Here is a 23,470-nt window from a genome sequence, read left to right as displayed (position 1 = left end):
CTGTAAGTGTATATGAACAGTTCGGCATGAAATTTCATGAAATTTCAAGCCGAACCTAGTCACGGATAGAGATGCATATGGGTTCGGCGTATTCGATAATCATAATATGTGTCGAACCTAGCACATTTACGAGGTTCGTCTATTACGATATTACCAATATGTGCCGAACCAATAACAGTATTTTAACCCAAAAAATAACAAATTGATGTTCGGCTCATATGATTTTCGAAATATAAGTCGAACCAGTAATTATTTTTTTTTCCGGGCTATTCAGGATGTTGTTCGGCTTACTATGAAACTTTCATATAAGCCGAACTAGTGTCTAGCAAAAGGGTTGGAATTGAAAATTATAGGTTCGGCGCGTGCAGTAAACAGATTCAGTGAGCCGAACCGTTCATCAATTGGTAGATTCGGCTCACACATGTGAGCCGAATCTCAACTTGTTTCGCCGAACCATGATCCAAAAAATCATCTAAACAACCTTTATAATTCTGAAAATTATCTTAATCACTAAACAAAATATTTAGTCACTAATCAATATTACTAACACTAATACGTAAAGGGCAGATTTGCCATTAAAAAAAATTGGGTTAAGGGGTAATCTGATTTTGCTATTTCACAATCTTTTTTGTCTTTATGCAGTATGCCTAGTAAGATTTCAGTATGCCCAAAATCAGGATTCTTTTTTTTTAACGTAATTAAGCATTTTTGGTAGGTCTCATAAATTGTAGCCCATGACATTCAGTTAATTTTTAGGTGTCCAGCCCAAATTCTAGAATTGGGCTTACTTTATGTGATTATACATTGTTTATCATATAAGCAAGAGGGATACACTCTACAGCAACAATCAGAAATCAACTAGAAAAGGAAGGAGCTGAGGCAGTTTTCAAATGAGCCACGAAATGGAGCGGACACACCATTAGTTTCAGAAGCGATTCAAAACCTATTTTATTTTTGTTTATAGAAAAGTATACAAAGACAAGAGAACAAAGACAAAAAGTTAGTGCAAATTTCCTCGACAACACAAAATTTGATATCAATTTTCTAGTTCAATCATTTACCTTAGTTGTGAGATCAAACATGATTTGGACAGCTAAATTAGCAGTATTTTGCAACAAATATGCTATTAAACATAATTGTTCAGGAAATGCTTTGTGGACGATTCTAACTTATCTAAATATACATAACTGAAATCAAGATGTAATGGTTTATCAGAGCTCAAACTATGAACGATATGTGGTTCATTTCCATATGTGTTACGAGGTTACCTCTTTTTCTAATTTCTATTCTAAAAAAAGAACTCATGAATTAAATCAGCTGACAGCATATGTAAATGTGAAAAGGATGATTCTATAAGACCGAGATTTCATACTAGGCGAAAACCGCCAGTCACATAAAATTGTGGGTCCCGTCCCTGCCAAAGCAAACAGGGGGTCCATTATCAGTTGGTGTGAGTCCGCGGTTTTCTATTAGTTTGAAATCACGGTTCGAATAGCATTTTTGATGTGAAAAAATGATTCTGGCAAATACGGCTTCAATTTTGTATGACATCATACAAGACTTCCAAATCTTGAGCACTGATAGACTTACCGGCTTGGGAAGCCCTCACTCGGATTATCCTCGGAATACAAATCATTTGAATTCAATCTAATGCGTCGGCATGAAATGAAGAATTTAATTTCTCAACTTACATGTCACCACGTGTCTCGAATATTCTTTGTCTTTCTAAGTCTATGCCTTCCATAGAACATATCCAAAATCACCTGCCACACAATTTACAAATCATTCACACAACACCATCTCCAAAAACATGGCTCCATCTAAAGTCAACCATCTTCTCCTTATTTCTCTTCTTCTCTCCTTAGCAATCATCTGCCAATCTGACGATGTAAGTCCAATAAAAATTCATCAATTCCTTTGAATGATCATTTAATCATCTCTTAATTTACTTAATTCCTTCGAATCATGATCAGTTAATCATCGCTTAATTAATTTACTTAATCTTAAATTAAACTACTTAATTTCCACTTCTAATTTTTTCTTGTTGTTGTTATTGCAGGATGAGTGTGTACACACACTTTATATCAGAACAAGCAACATCATCAAAGGAGGAACCGATTCAAAAATATCTCTAACACTTTACAACAAACATGGCAAAACTTTTGAGATCCCAAATATTGAAACATGGGGTGGTTTAATGGAACCAGGTCACGACTACTTCGAGAGGGGTAACCTCGATATCTTTAGTGGGAGAGGAGACTGTTTCGAACATCATATATGCGGAATGATTCTTACTTCAGATGGAACAGGTTGGGGTCATGGTTGGTATGTCAACTATGTTGAGCTTACAAGTACCGGTAAACATAAGAATTGTCGTAAGCAACTATTCACTGTTGAGCAGTGGCTAGCTACTGATACTTGGCCTTGGAATCTCACGGCTGTTCGGGATAATTGCGATAGTATTACTACCAGATTGTCGTACACGAAAGCAGAATTGAAGCCAGAATGAAGCGTATAAGTCTGTTTTGTATGTGTAAGTTTTTTTGTTCTTGCAAAGAATGATGGAACGTTTGTGCTAAGTTATTTGTGTGTGCTTTGTAGAGTGGATTTACTTATATTTACTTGTATCCTCAGTAAAATGTATTGCGTGCATATGCGAAATTCGAAGACATTTTCTTTCAGGCAGAACGCAGAAAGATGGGTTTTGCTTTTTTTATGTTGAAAAATGCTCGAGTAAGTTAGAAATCATCGTGATGCCAACAAGTATAAAAACTTAAACAACGTATTAGAATTGCCTCGCAAATTGGCACCAAAATGTTATTGTTAAAGAGATATATAGAAGTTATGGACTAGGGGAGTCATACTTTGGAATTTGGTATGATCTTTACCCAAGAGAGAGGTATCCCCTGTAATAATTTTCTGTTCCCTCTACTAATAGATGCATAATAATGTAGCACTATACATCACCATTTCATATGCTAGTTTAGATTGTTGATGGTTAATAATTATAGTAAAATATTTTTCTACGTTGGTCCACTTAACGGATGCATCTCCTATGAGTATCAATTAGCCATTTTCTGTGTCCATGAATAATCTTTTGGATGCAAGATTATTTGTGGGCCAGCTAGAAATGTAACCCTACACTCCGGGAAGCTTCAATTTAGACGAGAAAGAAAGAAAAGGAAAATGTTTGAAATTTTCATAAATGTATGCCGCTTCAGCAGAGTGCGAGACAGTGTCTTGTAGAATTTCTTTTGGTTTTTGAATTTGATAATCTATCTCGGGTTTCCAGAAATTTTTATAATCGCGTTTTTTCTCACAGGGTTTCTCTGAAGAGATGTCATTAATGGATGTTTGTTGAATGCAGGAAGGTTATGGAATGGTCTGCCTTCTGTAGCATTGTCATTTGGCATGTGTGGAAAGCAAGACGCAACCTTATATTTCAGAAAAACAAACAGAATAGTGTTGAAACTGCAAAATTGGTTGTCAAGTTTATTAATAGTCTCACGAATATTAGGAGTACGAATTATAATATAATGTTATCCCTGTATTATATAACCCTATGAATGACGACACTTAATAATAACTATAGATGATCCTGATGACGATAAAAAATTCATGTCAGTGACTATAGACATTGCAATTTCAATGATGATGGTAAGCATCATTGCTTTCTGTTGATACATGAAAAATGATATCCTTAACGGGTTCGGGGTGCCTTTGAGAATAGGAGGCAAGCCTAATATGAGGTGTGGAGACTTGGGGACTAGGCCCAGGTCCAATGAGAAAATTCCCATGAGATAGGAGGGACAAAGGAGGAATCAAGGGATAAGAAAGGGATTATATTAAGGAATGGCGTCAGAGGTGGAGGTTTAGGACATGTGTCATGATGTAATAAAAGGAGGGACTTTGAGGAAAGTCTATATAAAGAAGGACAAGGTACAAAGGAAAGGCAACTCTCTCTCTTACCATTCCTAGCAAAGTGAGGTCATTTGGTGGGACTAGGACGGGTAGAACCAAAAACTGAAATCACCCTTCACAATATGGCGCCCACACCAGGAAGCTTGTGCCTAGATCACCATGACACACCTAAGAGGCGCTAGCTCAGGTGCGGTAGAGAACCAACCAAACGACCCGCCACTTAACCCAGAAAGTCAGATAGTAGGGACAGTGTAGGACCCAATCACACAGGTGAGAAGACCGGACTCTCCACATGAGAAAAACAAACAGTAGGGAGTCGAGAACACGCCACCCATACATCCTTCTCTGAAGGAGATGAAAAAAGAGCTAGAGAACCACGTCCGGAGAGAGCAAGAGCTGAGGAAACTTCCAAAGGCCATGGGAATGTCAAAGGCTCCCAATTGGCTGAAAAATCTACAAAAGGCCATGGGAATGCCAAAGGCGCCCAACTGGCTGACAAATTTACAAAAAGCCATGGGAATGCCAAAGGGGGAGTAGGCGCGTTCCATCAACGCCCACCCATCCCACCGCATCCTTCTGATAAAAAGAAAAGGGGAGTAGGCGCGTTCCATTAACACCCACCCATCCCACCGCATCCTTCTAATTAAAAAAAGAAAGGGGGAGTAGGCGCATTTCACCAACGCCCACCCATACCACTGCATCCTTCTAATAAAAAAGAAAGGGGGAGTAGGCGCGTTCCATCAATGTCCACCTATCCCACCGCATCCTTTTGATTAAATGAAAAGTGGAGTAGGCGCGTTCTATCAACGCCCACCCGAGAAAAAGTGAAATTTTCAACAATTCACTCTTTAGTGAAATGTGGTCCAAACTCAATCTCAACCGATGGAACTTAGAAGAATCGAAATCTTCTCATCCAAACATTTTTTCTATCAGTGGTCATTACTGCTGCTACTTCTCTCCGCCTTTATGTTCTCCATAGAAGAAGAAGAAGTTCATAAGAAACCAAAAACATAGAGATTTCAGCTATTGATCCACGATTTAATTTTCTCCAACTTCCTAAGGTCTATTCCTATGCATATGGCAAACACTGATTTTTGGCATATATTCACCCACTATGGATATGCCAAACTGCCAAACTCATATGCTTATATACCAGGAATAACATATAGGCATACACGACAGAGTTTCCAGCGACCGATAGAAAGTCAAGTTATCGCTCGTCTCTCTGATCACCGCTTATCAGATATTCATTCAACGACTATTATTCCCACCACCCCGCCCACCCCCCACCCCTCCTATAAATACCTAATTTCAATCTCATTTCAACTCACACCAGAATTTCTAAATCTCTATATAATTTCTTGTTAGAGCATTTCTCGGTCGAAGTCGCATGCGTTGCTATCTCAAGCATGTTTGTCAATGTTAGTGATCAAAACTATAAGTCTTGATTTCTAGTCTACTATATCTAAGTCTCATACTAGGATAAAAAGTGTAGTTGAGCTCAAGAGCTCCATGGCGGATCATCATACAAGACGAAGAACTACTCACGGAACTGGTGGAACTTCATCGACAAAAAGGTATGTGGATACCTGAACTTATCTATCACTCAAAAGTCTATCTACTATATCTCCTATCTTGGTATAAAAGTCGTTTTGCTATATAGACTTTGATTATACATATTTGCTATTTCGAGCCGAGTTTATCTCGCCTATCTATTTCTCAAAATATGTGTTGGTAAGTTTTCGCTTTGGCCAAGTTCATCTTTACCTAGTGAATTATGTCATGTTATGTTTCAATCACTTTGAAAATTGCTTTGACGAAAAATGGTTTGTAAATAACAACTATATAACGTCCTCTAAGAATGTTTTAATGATTGAAATGAGAATTTAGATTATATAACCATTGTTGGATATAAGCATTGTTGTGGAAACACATATATGTATAAGTCCTTATTCCTTGAACCAAAGTTTGCGAACTTTTTTGATCAAGAGAACCAGAACAAGAGCCGTGAACTCAGTTCGCGAACTAGCGGAAGTTCTCGATCCGAGAAAATCTGCTGGAGTTTGAGAACTCCTTCCGGGAACTTAAGTCCGCGAACCCAGTCCGCGTACTTGAGTTGGTTATATCTAAAGACGATTGTTTGTGAACTCATGTTTATATAAACTAAGGAATGTTAATTGCAAACCGTGGCTATAAAGTTCATGAACCGATTCGAGTGAATCAAATTGTTTTTGCTTCAATGGTGTCTTGTGTAGTTGCATAAGATTTCCTTGCAATTGAACAACTCTCTAACTAATTCATTTGAGTCATTTGGACTAGTTATGGTGAAGAAGAAGCTGGTTGATATGAAAGTGCTCATATAGCTAACCATTTGGTTAACTATTGTTGAACCAACAAATGTACATGTTTGGGTATGGTTACACAAACCTAGAAACGTGCATTTCATTTGTGTGTAACAAGCTAGGTTTTCGATCTAACGATTGAAAGATATTAGCTTGAATCTAATCAGGTTTTCATCTAACGGTGAATTGAATGCTTTGTTACCAAGCTAACATTGATTGCAAACCCTTATTTGAAAGACTATAAGGGAGAACTCTAGCAAATGGGAAACCTAATCCCCACACCTTAAGTGTGATACTAGTTGTGTAAGCTAGAGTCGATTCTCCTTTAACCTTTGGTTTCTTCTCTAAAACCAGGTTAACGACTTAAAGACTTCATTGGGATTGTGAATCCAGACCCATACTACTCTCTTGTAGTTGTGTGATTTGATGTTACTGTTTCTATCGCACGAGTACAATCAGATTGGCTTGAGATTGATATCTCCAATAGGCAAGATATAAAAGTAGTCACAAACATCTTCGTCTCATCGTTTGTGATTCCACAATATCTTCTTTCCCCGCATCGATTAATATTATTGTGAGGTGATTGATAATAATAGATTGTTCTTCGGGAATTTAAGTCTCAATTGGTTCCTGTTCACCTTGGTTTATCAAAATACGGAACAAAACTCGTAGGTATTTCTATGGGAGACGGATTTATCTATTACCGTAAACTTTTCTGTGTGATACAGATTTGTTTATTAAAGTCTTCGACTTTGGGTCGTAGCAACTCTTAGTTGTGGGTGAGATCAGCTAAGGGAATCAAGTGCGTAGTATCCTGCTGGGATCAGAGACGTAAGGAACGCAATTGTACCTTGGATCAGTGTGAGATTGATTTGGGTTCAACTACAGTCCATACCGAAGTTAGTTTGTAGTAGGCTAGTGTTTGTAGCGTCTTAATATAGTGTGTGTTCAATCTGGACTAGGTCCCGGAGTTTTTCTGCATTTGCGGTTTCCTCGTTAACAAAATTCTGGTGTCTGTGTTATTTTTATTCCGCGTTATATTTTTTTATATAATTGAAATAACACAGGTTGTGTGTTAGAATCAATCAATTGGAAATCCGATCTTTGATTGTTGATTGAGATTCATTGATACTTGAACATTGGTCTTTGGTACCGTTCAAGTATTTTCTTTTGTATTCGATTAGACTCGCAGATTTCTATTTGCTTGAGTAAGAATTGAATCGAGAAAGAGAGATATTATAACTCTTTGATATACTGTTATCTAGATTGAGTCTGACTGTCTAGTTGATTCTCTAGAAAGTATATTGGAGTTAGTCCATACAGATTGCAAAGCGACATATTGGGTGTGATTGTTGTATCCCCGCTTTTTCATTTCTCAATCTTCTTATTCAAATCTAAAACAATCAATCATTCTCTACAATTATTTATTTCTTGTAATATGGATTCACAATCTCAAATTCAAGACAAAGGCAAAGCTAGAAAAAACAAAGTCTGTGGTGCAAAATACAGCATGATAGAGGATGAATGCTTTTGTCGTAATTATGTTTATTTTACCAAAGATTGTATCGATGGTGCACAACAACATGGTAACACCATGTGGAAAAATATATTTCATAAATATGAAGAACAAACTATGAACATCAATTCTCGTGATGCAAAAGGATTGGCAGAACACTTCATTGTAATCAACAGGGAAGTAGCCGCTTATGTTGCGTTGATAATGCAAGCCAAGAGAACAGGTAAGGAGATTGGTCAGGTGGATGTTGATTTTGAAAGACAGGTTCGTACAGATTGGCAGTGAAAACATGGTAAATAGTTCGCTTTCGGAAGTTGTTATCATATTTTGAAGGTGTTGCACAAATATAATCCATATTTCTTATTAACTAATCAACAAGTACCTGAAAGGTCACCATATAATTCTTCTCCCTCAACACCAAATTCTTCACCATTTTCACCAGGTCCATCAAATTCTTCACCAGATACTGCAAGAAACCCAAAAGGTAACTTAGTTTTTAATAATTTTGATGATGGTAAGAGAAAACTGCCAGGGAGGAAAAATGCAAGACTAGCTAGAAAATTAGCTCAAGAAAGAGGGAGTTCCGGTGGATTTAACATGAAGAAGTTTATGGAACATCAAAAGACCATCGAGAAGCAAAGAGCAGTTGATAGGAAATTTCAAAACAGGGAGAGTAAAAAAAGTCATCTTTCTCAAGAAAGATTCGGGTTTGACTATGATAAGCATAACATTCTTCAAGCCAACACTTCAATTATGAACGCCCAACAAAAACATGTGTGGCAAATTGAATTTGACATAATACAAGCACAGATTGAACAAAAAGCTGGATTTACTTACAACAATGGTGATGATGATGATGATGAAACTGATGATGAGTTTGATATAGTAGTTCCTCTATATAATTGATGTATTTAATTAAGTTTTAATTTAAAGTACTGCATTTTAATTTGATATGTTGTTGTTGTATTCTACTTAATATTAGTTTGAAATGAAAAGTTGATTAATTTGAAATGTTGTTGCTCAATAACTTAAATAAGTCTATTGATCATTAAATAAAAATACGTAACTTAAATTAAAATAAATTACTTAAATAAAAATACATAACTTAAATTAAAATACATAACTCATTGTCTTCCATGCTCTGCCCAAAGATTCAATCTCAGATGTTCTGTTAAACTGTCATACAAATTTCGGTTATGAATGTAATTAGTCATTTGAGAATAATTCCTTGCAGGGACGCCTCTTTGTGGTCGAAACTCCGTCCACAAATCTTCATCTTCATAGTTAGTCCACTCTGGATCACGACGGGTTCCCTGAATTACCATGTTATGAAGAATTATGCAAGTGAGCATAGTTTTGTGTATTTCACGAGGACTCAACCCACGATATGGGCCACAAATGATAATGAACTTCCTCTTTAAAATTCCAAAAGCGCGTTCCACATCCTTCCTTGCTGCCATTTGGGCATCCTTAAAATGTCGGTATGAACGGCCCAATGCACCGGCAGGAGGCTGACAGTAGCATTGAACCAAGTGGACCATTTTGGGTAGATACCATCCGCAAGATAATAGTCATTACTGGTGGTCGTTGATCATGAAACGAACTTGGGGGAAAATTCCATGCTTCAAATCTTCAAACAGAGGCGACTTGTACAAAACATTGATATCATTTTGTGAACCCGGAAGACCAAAAAAAGCGTGTCATATCCAACAATGATTAGAAACAGCAGCTTCAAGGATAACTGTTGGTTTTGGATAATGACCCTTATATTGACCGGCCCAATAAACATGGAATCCTTTCCATACCCAATGCATACAATCGTGACTACCTAGCATTCCCGGGAATCCCCTTTCCTCATTCTCCCTCAATATTTCTCTAACATCTTCCTCGGTTGGTTTTCTTAAAATGGACTAAAATGATTAATCATTACTTCACAAAACAATGAAAGGTAAGTGAATAAAGTTGTTTTACCCATAAAAAGGTACTCATCGTTCGCATCCGCTGGAGTGCCATAACCTAGAATCCTTAAAGCCGAATTAACTTTTTGTTCAGGACTATGACCTCTAATATTGAATGCATCAAACTGATAATTAAATTGAGGTTCTACTCGACAAAGCTCTTCAACAATATTTATCACTAGATGACAAGGCATACAGAATCGACCTTGAAATTTTTGATCAGAGTACACACAATTGTGAAGAAAATAATCGTGCATCAGCTTCTGATGGTAAAATTCCCTTCCTCGATATGTACACCTTCTTGAGAATACTTCTTGTGTCTCTGGAACTCTAGGTATTTGGCCTGTATGTACTAGCATCAAAATGTCGGTGAGTTTATTATCTTCAGCTTCCTCATCGTCAAGTTCTTGCAACCTCCTTCGATGCATTTCTTGTTGTAACCTAAACCGATTCATAATAACATTCCTCTCTTCATTGGATCTCTCCATTGATGATTATGAAATTTAAAATGAGAATAGAGATATAGAAATTGGTAAAATATAGGTTGAAGTAGGTGTGAGTACCTCGGAGAAATACGAGGGCGTATATATAGGAACCAGTAGGGGGAATAGCCGTTGCAAAATATCCAGTGGTCCATATAATTAATATCGCCAGCGATACTGTTTATATCACTCGGTCTAATGTATAACGCCAGCGATAATCACAATATCGCTAGCGTTATTCATAATATCGTTCGCTAGAAAGTCTATCGCTTATTGGTTTTCCCATAGTGGTGCAATTGGTTTGTCATGCCACTTGGTATGCCAAATAGCTTTTTTTTGGCATGTGCATAGGGATAGGCCTAAGACCCATATCTCAATTTTCATAAATTTCATAGCTAAGATCAAAAATAGCCGCAATTGTGTCCGATCATATTTTCTTTATACTAATCCAAGACGACAAAAATGAAAAAAAAAAAAAAAAAAAGAATAAACAAATGGTTAATATTTGGTATGAACGGGTTCGAAAAAGTACCATGGAGAAAGCTTAAGCTGCTGTTAAAGTATGAGATGAAGATATTGAACATTTTGTGATTTTAAGCGTGAGCTGTTGTTGTTGAGCTTCAACGGTCAGTCTCCAAACCAGCGGGATTCATATTGAGATTCTTTTTCTGTTTACGGCGAAGCCAAATTTGTCCTGGCATATCTTTATGTGGGTGTGCGTTGTGGAGTGGATTGATTTGCTAGTACTTACTTGTATGTTCGATAAACTGATTTGCATCTTCAATAAACTGAGTAAATTTTTGATGGATCGGTTTTTGAATGGGACATGGGGAACAAATGATATGTTGACACGTGTCTTTGATATTAATTGATTCCCATGAATTTTGTTTCCAAAAATGCAAACACCAATTAAGATATCTACTTTTTCTCCAAAAATACATTTCTTTTATATTTTTGGAAACAAAATTCATGAGAATCAATTAATATTAAAGACACGTGTCAACATATCACTTGTCCTCCATACCCCCTTCGAAAAACGCCCCAATCAAAAAATTTCTCCCATAAACTGATGCTCGTCGATCATAAATTTGTTAACTGTATTGCCTGCCTATTCAAGCGTTCGAAATTCCAAAGACATTTTCTTTCTATTTTTGTTGGCATGAGTTCTTTTTCCGGGATTCTATTTTTCAAATATAAATTATCCTGGCTAAATTGGGGCCTATGCCACTTAGCTACATGACAAAATAGGGTCATTAAGAAGTAATTCATAGAAATCCCTTAACCAACTATTTTCTTAATGTCTAATTTACCCCTGATTAATTAGTGTTACTTCGGGTGATTAGTGGTAAAGTATAGTGTTAGATGTGAAATTAACTTGTATTAATTAATCATCTGAACATGAAAAAATTTGAAAATTTGAAATTTTTTGAAGAACACCAACTCAGAATCGGTATATGTTGTCAAAAACATATACCGATTGTAACCTCAAAAACATACAGAGATTTTTTTAAACTAGCTTCTACCCAAAATCGGTTTATATGGACATGAAAATAAACAGATTATCCATAATCGGTTTATATTGGCATGAACGTAAACCGATCGTGGGTAAATTTTTTCTTTTTTATCTGTAAATTACGTGTTGTTAAACATCAAATAAAATTAAAATTCTTTCCATACCCGAGTTAATGAAATGAAATCGAGTATAATTTCATACTCATTTTATGATCGAGTATTAACTGGAAAAAAAATGGGTTAACCAGAATCGGTTTACACGATACATACGTAAAAACCGATTCCTGACATTGCACAACAGGAATGCTCATGTAATCCTATTCTAACAAAAAAAGATACAGAAAAATTAAGAACAACAATCGGTTTACTCAACACACATATAAAATCTGATTCTAACATTATACATCAACAATCGGTTTTTATAAGTGCTAATGTAATCCGATTCTGGTTCAAATTTCTCGAACCAGAAAACATATCAAGGACAATCTGTCTTTGTGGGAATGAACATAAACCGTTTTTATTTGCAATCAGATCACATATACATTAACGTTAATCGATTCTGATAAACCAGAAAAAATTTGATTTCAAAATTTTCAGTTTTTGAGCAATTTTATGTTACTAAAACCTAGTTTATAGGATTGGGTTGAGAAGAAAAGAAGAAGAATCAGTTGAAGTGGAGATGGAAATGAATTTGATTTTGATTTTAGTTTTTAATTTTATGATTTTAGTTTTATGATTTTGATTTTGATTTTATTTTTTAAATTTTATGACTTTAATTTTATGATTTTGATTTTAGTTTTTAATTTTATGATTAGGATTTGATGGGGACAAATTAATAGTATTAATATTTGATAGAGGGTAAAATGGTAGTTTCATCAAACTTAGACATCCCTTATCATTCTTTATGAGGTGCATGGAAAAATCCATAGGCCCCAATTTAACCAGGTAAATTATCTTGCTTTTGTTAAACAGAGTTTCGGAAAAAATAATCCCACCGGAAAAATTCAACTGTCCCGGTGAGCACAGAAGGCTTCATCTGGGTGTACAAAATTTACTTGATGGAATTGATCAAGTATGACGGAGTTAGGAATTTTCAACATTTACTATTTTTTTTTCATTTATATACCAGCAACAGGAACTCCAAAATTTCTCCTTAGGTATGGCTCAGGTTCGTTGGCGCATCACTTTTGGCAACCAATTCTAATTTACATTTTAGTAAAAACCTCCCCAAAACACAAGTATTATTTGTCTCGGTGAACATACGAGGATTAACTTGAAGTTTTGAACCTTATCCTCTCTCTCCTCTTTTATTCCTTCTTTTTCTTCAACAACAAAACCATCAAGAACAGCCCTTTTCTGCTCAGATCTAGTCCATTTTGGACTAGATCTGAGTAGATTTCTTCACTATTTCTTGTTTTCTAGATTAGTTAGTAGTTGTAGCTTAATTTTTATTATGTTTTCTTCTTATCTACACCATTATGGTGGTTTTATGTACTCCTTTGAGGTTTATCTTCGCTTTAATGGCGGTTTATGGTTATTGGGTTGGGTTTCAAGATCGATAGTGATGCTCTCCAACGACGAAATCTTCATCTTCATCGGTGATTTCTTTGATGATAGAAGCTTCATCACTAGTTTCAAGAGATTTGAGCAAATCACTCCTATTTTAGGAGCATATCTTTCTCCACAAAATTGGTTAAAAAGACCAAAATCAACAATTCCTGGGTGAAACAGACTTGTACATTTTGATACTGTTTATATGGACATGAATCAAAAAGATATTGTTCAAATATCCATTTTGGATATTTCACCCATAATTCTTTTTATTAATTAACTGGAACAGACCAATATGCTGCTATCTTCTTTAAATAGTTGCGGATGCCTTAATACCAGATTGAATCGCATGATGCTTATGAGAATTCATCGAAGCGAATCAATCAGTGGAACTAATAGATGATATTGTTCTAATATTCAGAGAATGAAAATATATTTTTCTAATATCCTGGATCAGATATATCATCCAAGGTTTTATCTTTTAAATCTGATTCATTAATGCACACTGACAGAGTTACCCTTTCAATAGATACGTGGACTGTTTATAGATTGAGTGTACGTGAAGTATAGATACGTGGACGGTTTATATAGTGAATGTATGTCGACACTCGAGTTCAATTAAAAATTGATTGGTTGACTAAAATAAGACTTCCTAGCTCCCCTTAGATAGATTTTCTTTTCATTACTTATCTTCATTACTTATCCATCATCCCGTTCCGTATTTCTTTCTCGGAAGAGTTTGGAAAATTTTCAATTTAGGGCACCATTCACACAATCATCTCAATCAATTAATATTCAAATTTGATTAATCTGTTTTTATTTTTCGTAATTGGAGCTTCTCATTCTTAACCTATATCGATTTTTTTAATTGTTTTGATAGTTCTTCATTTTTGTACTTGGTCGATCTGTTTTTCTTTTTTTTATTTTCAGCTTGATCGATATGTGATGATGAGTTGGTTTATTAAAGGAGATTACTTAATTAATGATGGTGGTGGTGGTGGTGAAGGGTTGTAGGTGATAAAACAAGATAAATTCAGATGATTCATCACGTTTAAGCCGTGATGAAATCAGTTTCATCATGTTTAAGCTAGGATGAAATTGGTTTCATCCTATTTAGATTGGGATGGTGTTGAATTCATCCATATTTAAGCCAGGATGAAAGTGATTTCATCTTGTTTTAGATTGGGTTAATATTGGTGTTATCTATGTTTAATATAGGATGAAATTGATTTCATCTTATTTTAGATTGGGATAAAATTGGTTTCATCCTGTTTATATTGGGATGATGTTGGATTCATCCATATTTAAGCCAGAATGAAATTATTTTCATCTTGTATTGGGTTGATATTGGTTTCATCTATGTTTAAAATATGATGAAATTTGTTTCACCTATGTTTAAAATAAGATGAAATTGATTTCATCTTGTTTTAGATTGGGGTGATATTGATTTCATCCTGTTTTGGATTGGGTTAAATGTTCCTAATTGAATTGTTTTGTTGCAGTTATTTAGAAGAGATGATGTGACTAGTGCTGGTGGTATTAATGTTCAAGGATGTAGTGAATTCTGCAAGTGTGCAAGTGCATCCAGTTTAGACTTTGATAAATCTGTAATCATACCAATTAGGGAAAATATTTTTGGATCTTAAAATAATATTAAGTCTAAATATTGGTGGTGTTGGCTGATAAAATTAATGTCACTGGTGGTGATGTTATAAACTTCATCGTTAGTCACGGTGGTAGTAACCATGACAGAAGATGGTGAAGACGGTGGTGGTTGTAATCGGGTGGAGAGTTGGTGAAGGTGGTGTGATCTGAGAAAAGAGTTAATAAAGGTGGTAGCGATGGTGACTGAGCAATAGTTAAAAGGTGGTAGTATTGGTGGTGGTGACCGGTTAATTGATGATGGTCGTGTTGAGTGTGGTGGTGAATGAGTCTCTCGATGCCATGGAAAAGAATGAGCAATGTTATAGAAAGAATTTTAAAACTGTTTCAGGGATATGATGGTTAGTATAAGAATGAGCTGGATCTCGTCCATTTGACCCAGATCGAATCTTAGTTGTCCACCAGAACCTGATTTTTCGTCCATTTGTAAAGTAAAAGATGCTTCAAGGTTACAATAGCCAATACACTATTTAATTTTTTCCCGTCCATTTCAACTAGATGGAAAGTTTACTCGTCCATATCAACCAGAAAATATTCTTTTTTGGCTAAAAAGCCCATTTTCTCATCTTTCTAAAGAAGAAAAACAAACTAAATGGTTGGATTCTAATTCCGCGAAAAACCATTCTTCCTCCGATTTAATCGGATCTTATTCATACTTGTATTTGTCTTACTCCGGTAATCCTTCTCTTTCTCTTGTCGGATTTCTCGGTATTGTACTTGTACGGTTTAATCTTGTTATTTTATATTCGGAAAATCGGTCATTTGTCCAAATATTTTTAAAACATGGTTCAAATGGACAAATAAAAATTCGGAAAATGGGTCATTTGTCCAAATATTTTTAAAACATGGTTCAAATGGACGAATAAAAATTAGTATGAGTGAAATGGACAAAAAAAATTTAGCAAGGATGAAACAGGATTCATCCTGGCTTAAACTTAAAAAATAGTGAGGATGAAACTGGATGCATCCTGTGTAAATTAAAAAACAAGAAAAAGTATTTGAAAATTGGCAGGATGAAACTATTTACATCCTGACTATTTTATATTTTTGTCCATTTGAACAGTATCAAAATCTAAGTGTCCTTTTCACCCAGGAATTATTGGTTTTGGTCTTTTTAACCAATTTTGTGATAAAAATTAGTATGGGTGAAATGGACACCAAAAAAATAGCAAGGATGAAACTAGATTCATCCTGACTTAAACTTAAAAAATAGCCAGGATGAAACTTGATACATCCTCATGTAAATTGAAAATAAGAAAAAGTATTTGAAAATGGGTATGAGAACCTGTTTACATCCTGGCTATTTTTACATTTTTGTCCATTTAAACAATATCAAAATCTAAGTATCCTTTACACCCAGAAATTGTTGATTTTGATCTTTTTAAACAATTTTGTGTTTTATATTCTCTTATTTTCGATCTTAAACTCATTGTAACCTTGAATTTCCATTAATGAAAAGGTTCCTTGTTTACTTTGAAGAAAAATAAAAAGTCCTATTTGAATTTGTATTAGCTTAGCTCATGCTTTCTCGAACTCGAACCATAAAAGTCCAATTTTCCAAACTTGGTAAATCACAAGCCCCCGATGCTCGTGAGTCATGGACTCATCAGAGGGGTGCACGTTTTTCTGGCCCCAAGTAATAAATATGGAAATGAATAAATCAAATTCCTGATCCCTCCAGCTACCGCATTTCTCTATAAAACACCCCACTAGCCGAAACACACACCGGTTGAGATCCAAAAAATGGCTACATCTAAAGTCAACAACAAGAGCTTCTCTCTTCTCCTTGTCTCTGTTCTTCTCTCTTTTGCAATCCTCTCTCAATCTGCTGTAAGTCCATCTCTTCTAGTTCCTGATGATCAATCAAGTACATTATCAGATCAATCTGTAATTCACTTGTTTGTTGTTTATAATTGCAGGATGATTGTGTATACACAGTGTACACAAGAACAGGATCAATCATCAAAGGAGGAACAGATTCAAAAATCTCACTAAGACTATACAGCAAATACGGTAAGTACATCGAGATCCCAAATCTTGAATCATGGGGTGGACTAATGGGTCCTGGTTACGATTATTTCGAAAGAGGTAATCTTGATATTTTCAGTGGAAGAGGTTATTGTCTTGGTTCACCGGTTTGTGCGATGAATCTAACCTCCGATGGTACTGGTTCCGGTCACGGATGGTATGTGAATTATGTTGAAGTTACAACTACCGGGGCACATATTAACTGTGGTCAACAGAATTTTGAAGTTGAAGATTGGCTTGCTCTTGATAGATCTCCTTATAGTCTTACTGCTATCAAGAATAATTGTAATCACAAATTATCTGATCATGATTCTCATTCTGCGGATCAGTCTATGTAAACTTTAATCTTTTGCTTGATTGGGTGGTGGTCTAGTAGTGAGTGATCGGATGATTGTCACTGTGTGTTATTGCTGAAATTTGGTCTTGAATAAAATGATTGAGTGACTAGTGTTTTTTGTGGTTTTCTTGGTTGCAATCAATTCAAGGTTGGTGAATGTGGATATTTTTTTTTTTGTGTGTGGCTTTGTAGACTCGTATATAAAGTGTGTTCTAATGAATCATGATTTATAGAGTAGATTACCTACTTTTATGATCTTCAAAAATAAGATTACTAAAAATATATCTCTTGGGAGTAAAATCAAGATGCATCCTAGCAAAACTCGGATCAGAAATTAATGAAAACCAAGTCTTACAAACACACTTACACAATCATCCGGAATGCTTGACATCTTCGTGTCTCTGTATCTGTTTCACAATTAACTTTCACAACTGTATAACTGAACTAACTGCAAATTAGACACCGGATGAGTAAGACGGAGGAAATATGACAATAGTAGGAAACTGTTTTGGGTTTTAGGGGGTTTGATATTTATATTAAAGAAATGAAATCTTGAATTTAAAGGACTTTCATTTTTCTCTGTTGAGTTTTTTCTTCAAGTTTCTTGGTTTTGTAAGGATCAGAGGTAAATCTGGGAGTTAGTGACAAGTCATTAAATCACATCATTAATTTTCATCTTTTCAAAAAGTTAATCAAGAAGAGAGACATGAACATTGAACGGCTAAGAAATCAAGCGTGTGCATGTACCAAAATCCGGTAGAAGCTAGCTAACCCACTGTCGGATTCTCATTCCTTAATTACTTTTTCATGTGCATCTGGGGCCGGATGAAGCTGAATTTTTATAAGTTCTCGGATTATTGAGTGGAGTAGTAAAATGTGATTTTCTGTTGTTTTTTTTTTGCCATCTTAGACATGATTGATGACTATCTCTCTTTTGGGGTTTGATTTGATGCAATTTTTTGGTTTTTCTTGGTTGCAATCAATGAAACATTGTTTAGATTTTTAAGCTCTTAAGTTTTTGTAAGTCATAGAAAAATCTATATGCCGCGAATCTAGATCAAACAAAATGCGATTTGCTTCTAGGAGCTGAGGATTTCAATAGGATGATGCCAACAAGAATGCATTTCTCAATGTTGCCATGGTTTCGGGCACTGTCAAACCATGTAGTTCCAGCTTCCGTACATCATCTTTGCAATTCTAGCTTCCATAATGTGTCCAGTCCAGTGACCTGACCTCCACCTCTGAAGTCCTAATAAAACAAAGTTATGAACTCGCGTGGGCCCATGTAGCTGTCAAGAAAGCATGAACATCTTGTAAGTACTTGTGACACAGTATGCCGTAAAAATCTTGGTTTAGAAATGTTGGATTAGTAAATATCTCGCCGGTAATACCCAAATTAATTGGGGTATATCTAATAAGACAAAAATTAGGTTATTTTGAAGTAAAATAAGCCATCCTTTAATCTTGTATTTTCTAAATAGTAATATTGCCCCTACAATGATTACCACTAATTTAATTGAAATGATTAGATTAGTTAGATTAGCCGGTTGATTTATATGAGTGGATTTGGAAATAACCGAGAGTAGGAAAGAGTACAAAGTAGTAGAGGAGGGTTTTTGAGAAATTTGTGATATGAGTCAGATGAATAATTCAAATCCTGATTTTGAAGTGAGGGAGTCTTCTAACTTTCCTCCTACAAATGAATACTTGTATGATGATCTACCAGATCATGATCAAATGGATTATATGCATGATCCTCACTTTTATTTTCCTCAAATTCAAGATGGGTATGGAAGTGATAAATGTCTTGAGCCAAACGTAGAATCCAAAGACCAAGAAGAAGAGAATAGAGTTGCAAGTAATCAGGTGGACAACATACATGGTGAAGATTGTGATTTTTCCATGCAAATGACCTTTTGGTATTATTTTTTTTTCACTTTTGCTGCCCAGAGTCGGCAAGGTCGACGATTGTCGATCATGCCGACTGTAAAAGTCGGCGTGGTATATATTACCCAATGCTCCGACTTTTCATGAGCAGTATTCTAGTCGACAAGGTCGAAAATATGAACCCTGCCGACTACAAGTTTTTTTTGCAACACCGAAGACGTGATTTGAAACATGTTTAAGCCGGCATCGTAGTGGTACGTAGACCCTGCCGACTATAATTTGGTCGGCACTGTTTTATTTTACGACCAAGCCGGTTGTTATGTAGCCGGCGTTGTTTTATATATAGACCCTGCCGACTACAAGATTTTTTGCAGCACATGAAACGAATTTGGAACATGCTTAAGTCGGCATTGTTCTGGATACGTCGACCCTGCCGACTGTTGTTTGATCGACACTCTTTTATTCTTCGACCAAGCCGGCGGTTCTTTAGCCGACGTCGTTTTATATATCGACCCTGCCGACTTTTGTAGTACATATCAACTAACTTGTGTTGCTTTGTAGATAGCATTGGTACCGATGACGGATCAACCTCAAGCTCACAATGTTAGGGGTCCTGATACTTCCGCACATTATGCTAATAATTTGGAATGGAAGGAAAAAGATGACGCAGTAAATTGGATTGTTGAGAAAGCAAAAGAGAAGATGTGCGTTCTAGTGAAAAACACCCAACAAAGAGATACGTAGTTTGAAATAGTATCCGAGTGTAGTGGGTCGTTGGACGCAAGTCACAAGAGAAAGGGTTATGTGTATGATAAGAAGACGACTAGGGTGTACAAGACGAAGTCAAAGAAATGTGGATGCCCATTCAAGATTAATTTTTGGAGGAAAAAAGAAATCGATAACATGTGGAGAATGAATAGAGTTGACGTTGGTTGGCATAACCATAAAGATCCGGAAAGTTTTGTTGGGCACTGCCAAGTTGCCAAGTTGAAACCGCATGAGTTCGAACATGGAAGAACAAGTTTGGGAATTAAACCAAGCAAGCTCCTTAGTAAGTTCAAGAGGGACGACCCGCATAACCTTTTTTCATTGTCTACAATTTATGCGTCCAAGGTAACCATCAAAAGAATTGAATGAGATGGAAGAAAGGTAATGGAAGAATCACAATGGTTGGCACACAAATAAAAATTCACGGTGAGACACCATGACTCTTCGGAGGGGAAGGTGGATCGTATTTTTCTTGCGCATCCCGATATGATTCAATTGGCGCGGTGCTTTTACCAAGTTTTGTTCGTGGATTGTACTTATAAAACGAATAGGTACAACATGCCTTTGTTGAACATTGTTGGACAAACCTCGGTTAAGCAATCGTTCACGGTGGCATGGTGTTTTATGGATCGTGAGAAGGATGATAGCTATATTTGGGCATTGGAAACTTTGAAGCTTCTTTACCACGAAGACGGGACTCCCGGAGTTATAGTGACCGACAATGAGCAAGCAATAACGAAAGTCGTAAGGATAGTCCCAATGCACAAAATTTGCTTTGCACTTGGCATATACAATGCTATCTTAGAAAGAATTGTAGGAATCATATCCAAAATACAAAGGCAAAGAAAGGCACTAAACGTGAAAAGGAGGAAGATGAACGTCTTAGTAAACTAACTAAAGAGGAGAGAGAGAAAGAGAAGAAGAAATAATATGAAGAATGGAAGAAGGTGAGATCAAGTTTGGGTTATTCATGAAAGCGTGGGATAAGTTGGTTTGGACGATGAGTGTGGCAAGATATGAGATCAACTTGAAGGAGTTCGAGGATGATTGGGGGACTAATTACCCCAAAGTAGTGGAATATTGTAAGAGATAATGGTTGAGGCCACACAAAGAGAGGTTTTTGTAAGCTTTTACTTACGACTATAAACATTTCAAACTTGAATCCACAAGTATGGTAGAGAAAGCTCATGGTAGATTAAAAGGTCTACTTTTCACGAGTCAAAATGGGATTGTGACGGTGCAACATGCTATCCATGAGTACACTAATAATGATATCAACAAGATATAAAGAAATTCCAAGATAAGTTGAAGGAGTTTAAGGAGGATAATTGGTTGCTTTTTGGTATACATTGCAACGTCTCGCATTGGGCAATACGTTTTATGATGAAACATCTCAAGTTGTATCAAAAGTATGACAAGCCGGACACTCCTTGTAAGTGTAGGATAATGAAGGCTATCGGACTTCCATGTCGTCATATGCTTGGTAGGTATAAAACTCCCATTCCGATTGAAGATATCGATCCTCATTGGAAGCAACTATCTTTCAAACCGACTCCAAGAGAAGATCGCGGTGAAGAGTTTGGCGACATGGAACTTGGGAGAATAATCCTCGGCAAGTACCCCAAGTTGAATAGGTTAGACAAAAAAACTATGAAGCACAAGTTGATGCCTATTGTTTACCATTTTATGGAAGAACTTCAAGAACCGGCGAAACAAGATCCTTGTGGTAGACCACCCACCACAAAGACAAGAGCGGAAGAAAGGGAACAAATTAAAGAGTATTTGAGTACAAAATGCGATCCATCCGGACATGAGTATACCGAGGCGCAATACAAAGAGGAGCCGGCTAAAAAGAAAAGAGGTCGTCCGAGGAAAGAAACAACTACACCAATAGTTTCAAACTTGAATCTAAATAGCACTCCACCTCTTGAGAGTCAAGCAAGTGTTGTAAATAAAAGGGGTCGACCGAGCAAAGAAACAACTACACCAACCGTTTCAAACTTGAATCCAAATAAAACTCCACTTCTTGAGAGTCAAGCAAGTCAAGGAGATGTTGTGAAGAAAAGAGGTCGTCCGAGGAAGGTAGTAAAACCGGTATTGGAAGAGTATCGCGTACAACTCCCTAAAATTATTCAAGAGTTCATTATTGGTACCGTCGGCGTCCCAAAGGATGGAAATTGTGGGTTTCACGTTGCCTACCAACAATTGGGACACCTAGGTGGAGCGGTTGAGGAGAATCTCACCCAATGTCAATACATAAGAAAGAAGATTGCCGCCCGACTAGAAAAAGAAAAGGAGTTTTATATCTCAATGATGCTAGAAGGTTCCATGGAAAATAAAGAAGCGACTTTTAAAGATTTTCTAACTAGTGTTAAAGGCCCGGAGGGAAATGCAGCGGTCAAATGGGAGGATTGGTTGAGAATGTCGGAGTGTGGCCATCTATTCGCGGATACGTGGTCATGCGTGGTATATTTTTTTAGTAAAGGACTAAGTATGTCATTTGCACCGAAAAATGCGGTTTGTGTGGAGCAGCTCAAGCATAAAAGAATTATTATGGCTTTGGTGGATAATAATCATTTTATTGTTCTACAACTCAACAAGGAATGTCCATTACCTCCTCTTTGTAGGTTTAGTTTTTGGGAAAAGTTCATAATCAACAAGAGCATTGAATGGATGAAACTTTATGAGGACAACATGCACCATTAGAATGCGTTAGATGAGTCTAGGGAATATCCCATACATTTGACTAAAGGAGGTTCAATAGATTTGAATGAACTCCCTCCCATAGATTTGAGTGATGAGTGATTATGATCAGGGAATAAGAAATCTTTTTGGAGTACTTTTGTAGTCGTATTCGTGTTTTGTGTAATGTACTTTGGATTACTACAAATGAATGAAATGGATGTGGTTTTTTTGGTGTATACACCTTTGGTCGGAATTGTATTTATCACCCGACCCTGCCGACCGTCCCAGGGTCGGCAGGTTATAAATTCATCAGGTTGTCGGCTGCACTACATGACAACACAAGAAAAAAAGGCCTGGGACGGTCGGCAAGGTTGTTTCCCTCATACAGTGCCGACTGTCCCAGGGTCGGAAAGGTCTGGATTTCGTCAGGTTGCCGGCTTTTTTGTGGTCGGCATGGTTTATGAGGACAACCATGCCGATCAAAACTGGAAAAAAGAAGTTTTTCCTGGATGTGCCTCACACATTGTGGTCGGCAGGGTGTATGAGGAGAACCATGCCGACTAGATATCAGACGGCAGGGTTAGTAAACTGTTAAGTGCCGACTGTTAAGCAGCCGACAAGCTTTGAATTTAGTATAATGCCGACTAAAATCGAATATAATGATTCTTAAAAACTTAAAAAACTTTAGAAACTTAATTAGAGCATACAAACCTTAAAAATTTAATTAGAGCATACAAAACCTTAATTAAAGCATACAAACGTTAAAAACTTAACCCTAACACATTTGGGACATAGATAGTATCTTTTTCCGGTACATAATT

General features: G+C 36.3%; 2 protein-coding genes and 1 long non-coding RNA gene across 3 annotated transcripts; 2 read left to right on the top strand and 1 right to left on the bottom strand.

Moving 5' to 3' along the window:
* Window positions 1-1,686: 1,686 nt before the first annotated feature.
* LOC113285406 (PLAT domain-containing protein 3-like) lies at window positions 1,687-2,716 on the top strand. The gene is made up of 2 exons (XM_026534297.1): window positions 1,687-1,888; window positions 2,060-2,716. The coding sequence occupies exons 1-2, from the start codon at window positions 1,811-1,813 to the stop codon at window positions 2,507-2,509; spliced, it is 528 nt and encodes a 175-aa protein (XP_026390082.1). The 5' UTR covers window positions 1,687-1,810; the 3' UTR covers window positions 2,510-2,716.
* Window positions 2,717-16,370: 13,654 nt separating this feature from the next.
* On the bottom strand, window positions 16,371-17,866 carry LOC113286869. Its single transcript, XR_003329553.1, has 2 exons — window positions 17,677-17,866; window positions 16,371-16,796 (listed from the first exon to the last, which is right to left on the bottom strand). It is a non-coding gene; the product is annotated as an uncharacterized LOC113286869 (long non-coding RNA).
* Window positions 16,630-17,482, top strand: LOC113286868 (PLAT domain-containing protein 3-like). The gene is made up of 2 exons (XM_026535503.1): window positions 16,630-16,774; window positions 16,864-17,482. The coding sequence occupies exons 1-2, from the start codon at window positions 16,688-16,690 to the stop codon at window positions 17,308-17,310; spliced, it is 534 nt and encodes a 177-aa protein (XP_026391288.1). The 5' UTR covers window positions 16,630-16,687; the 3' UTR covers window positions 17,311-17,482.
* Window positions 17,867-23,470: the final 5,604 nt, after the last annotated feature.

This window comes from Papaver somniferum, chromosome 6, assembly GCF_003573695.1.
Source record: "Papaver somniferum cultivar HN1 chromosome 6, ASM357369v1, whole genome shotgun sequence".
NCBI lineage: Eukaryota > Viridiplantae > Streptophyta > Magnoliopsida > Ranunculales > Papaveraceae > Papaver > Papaver somniferum.
This window is presented reverse-complemented; position numbering and strand designations above follow the sequence as displayed.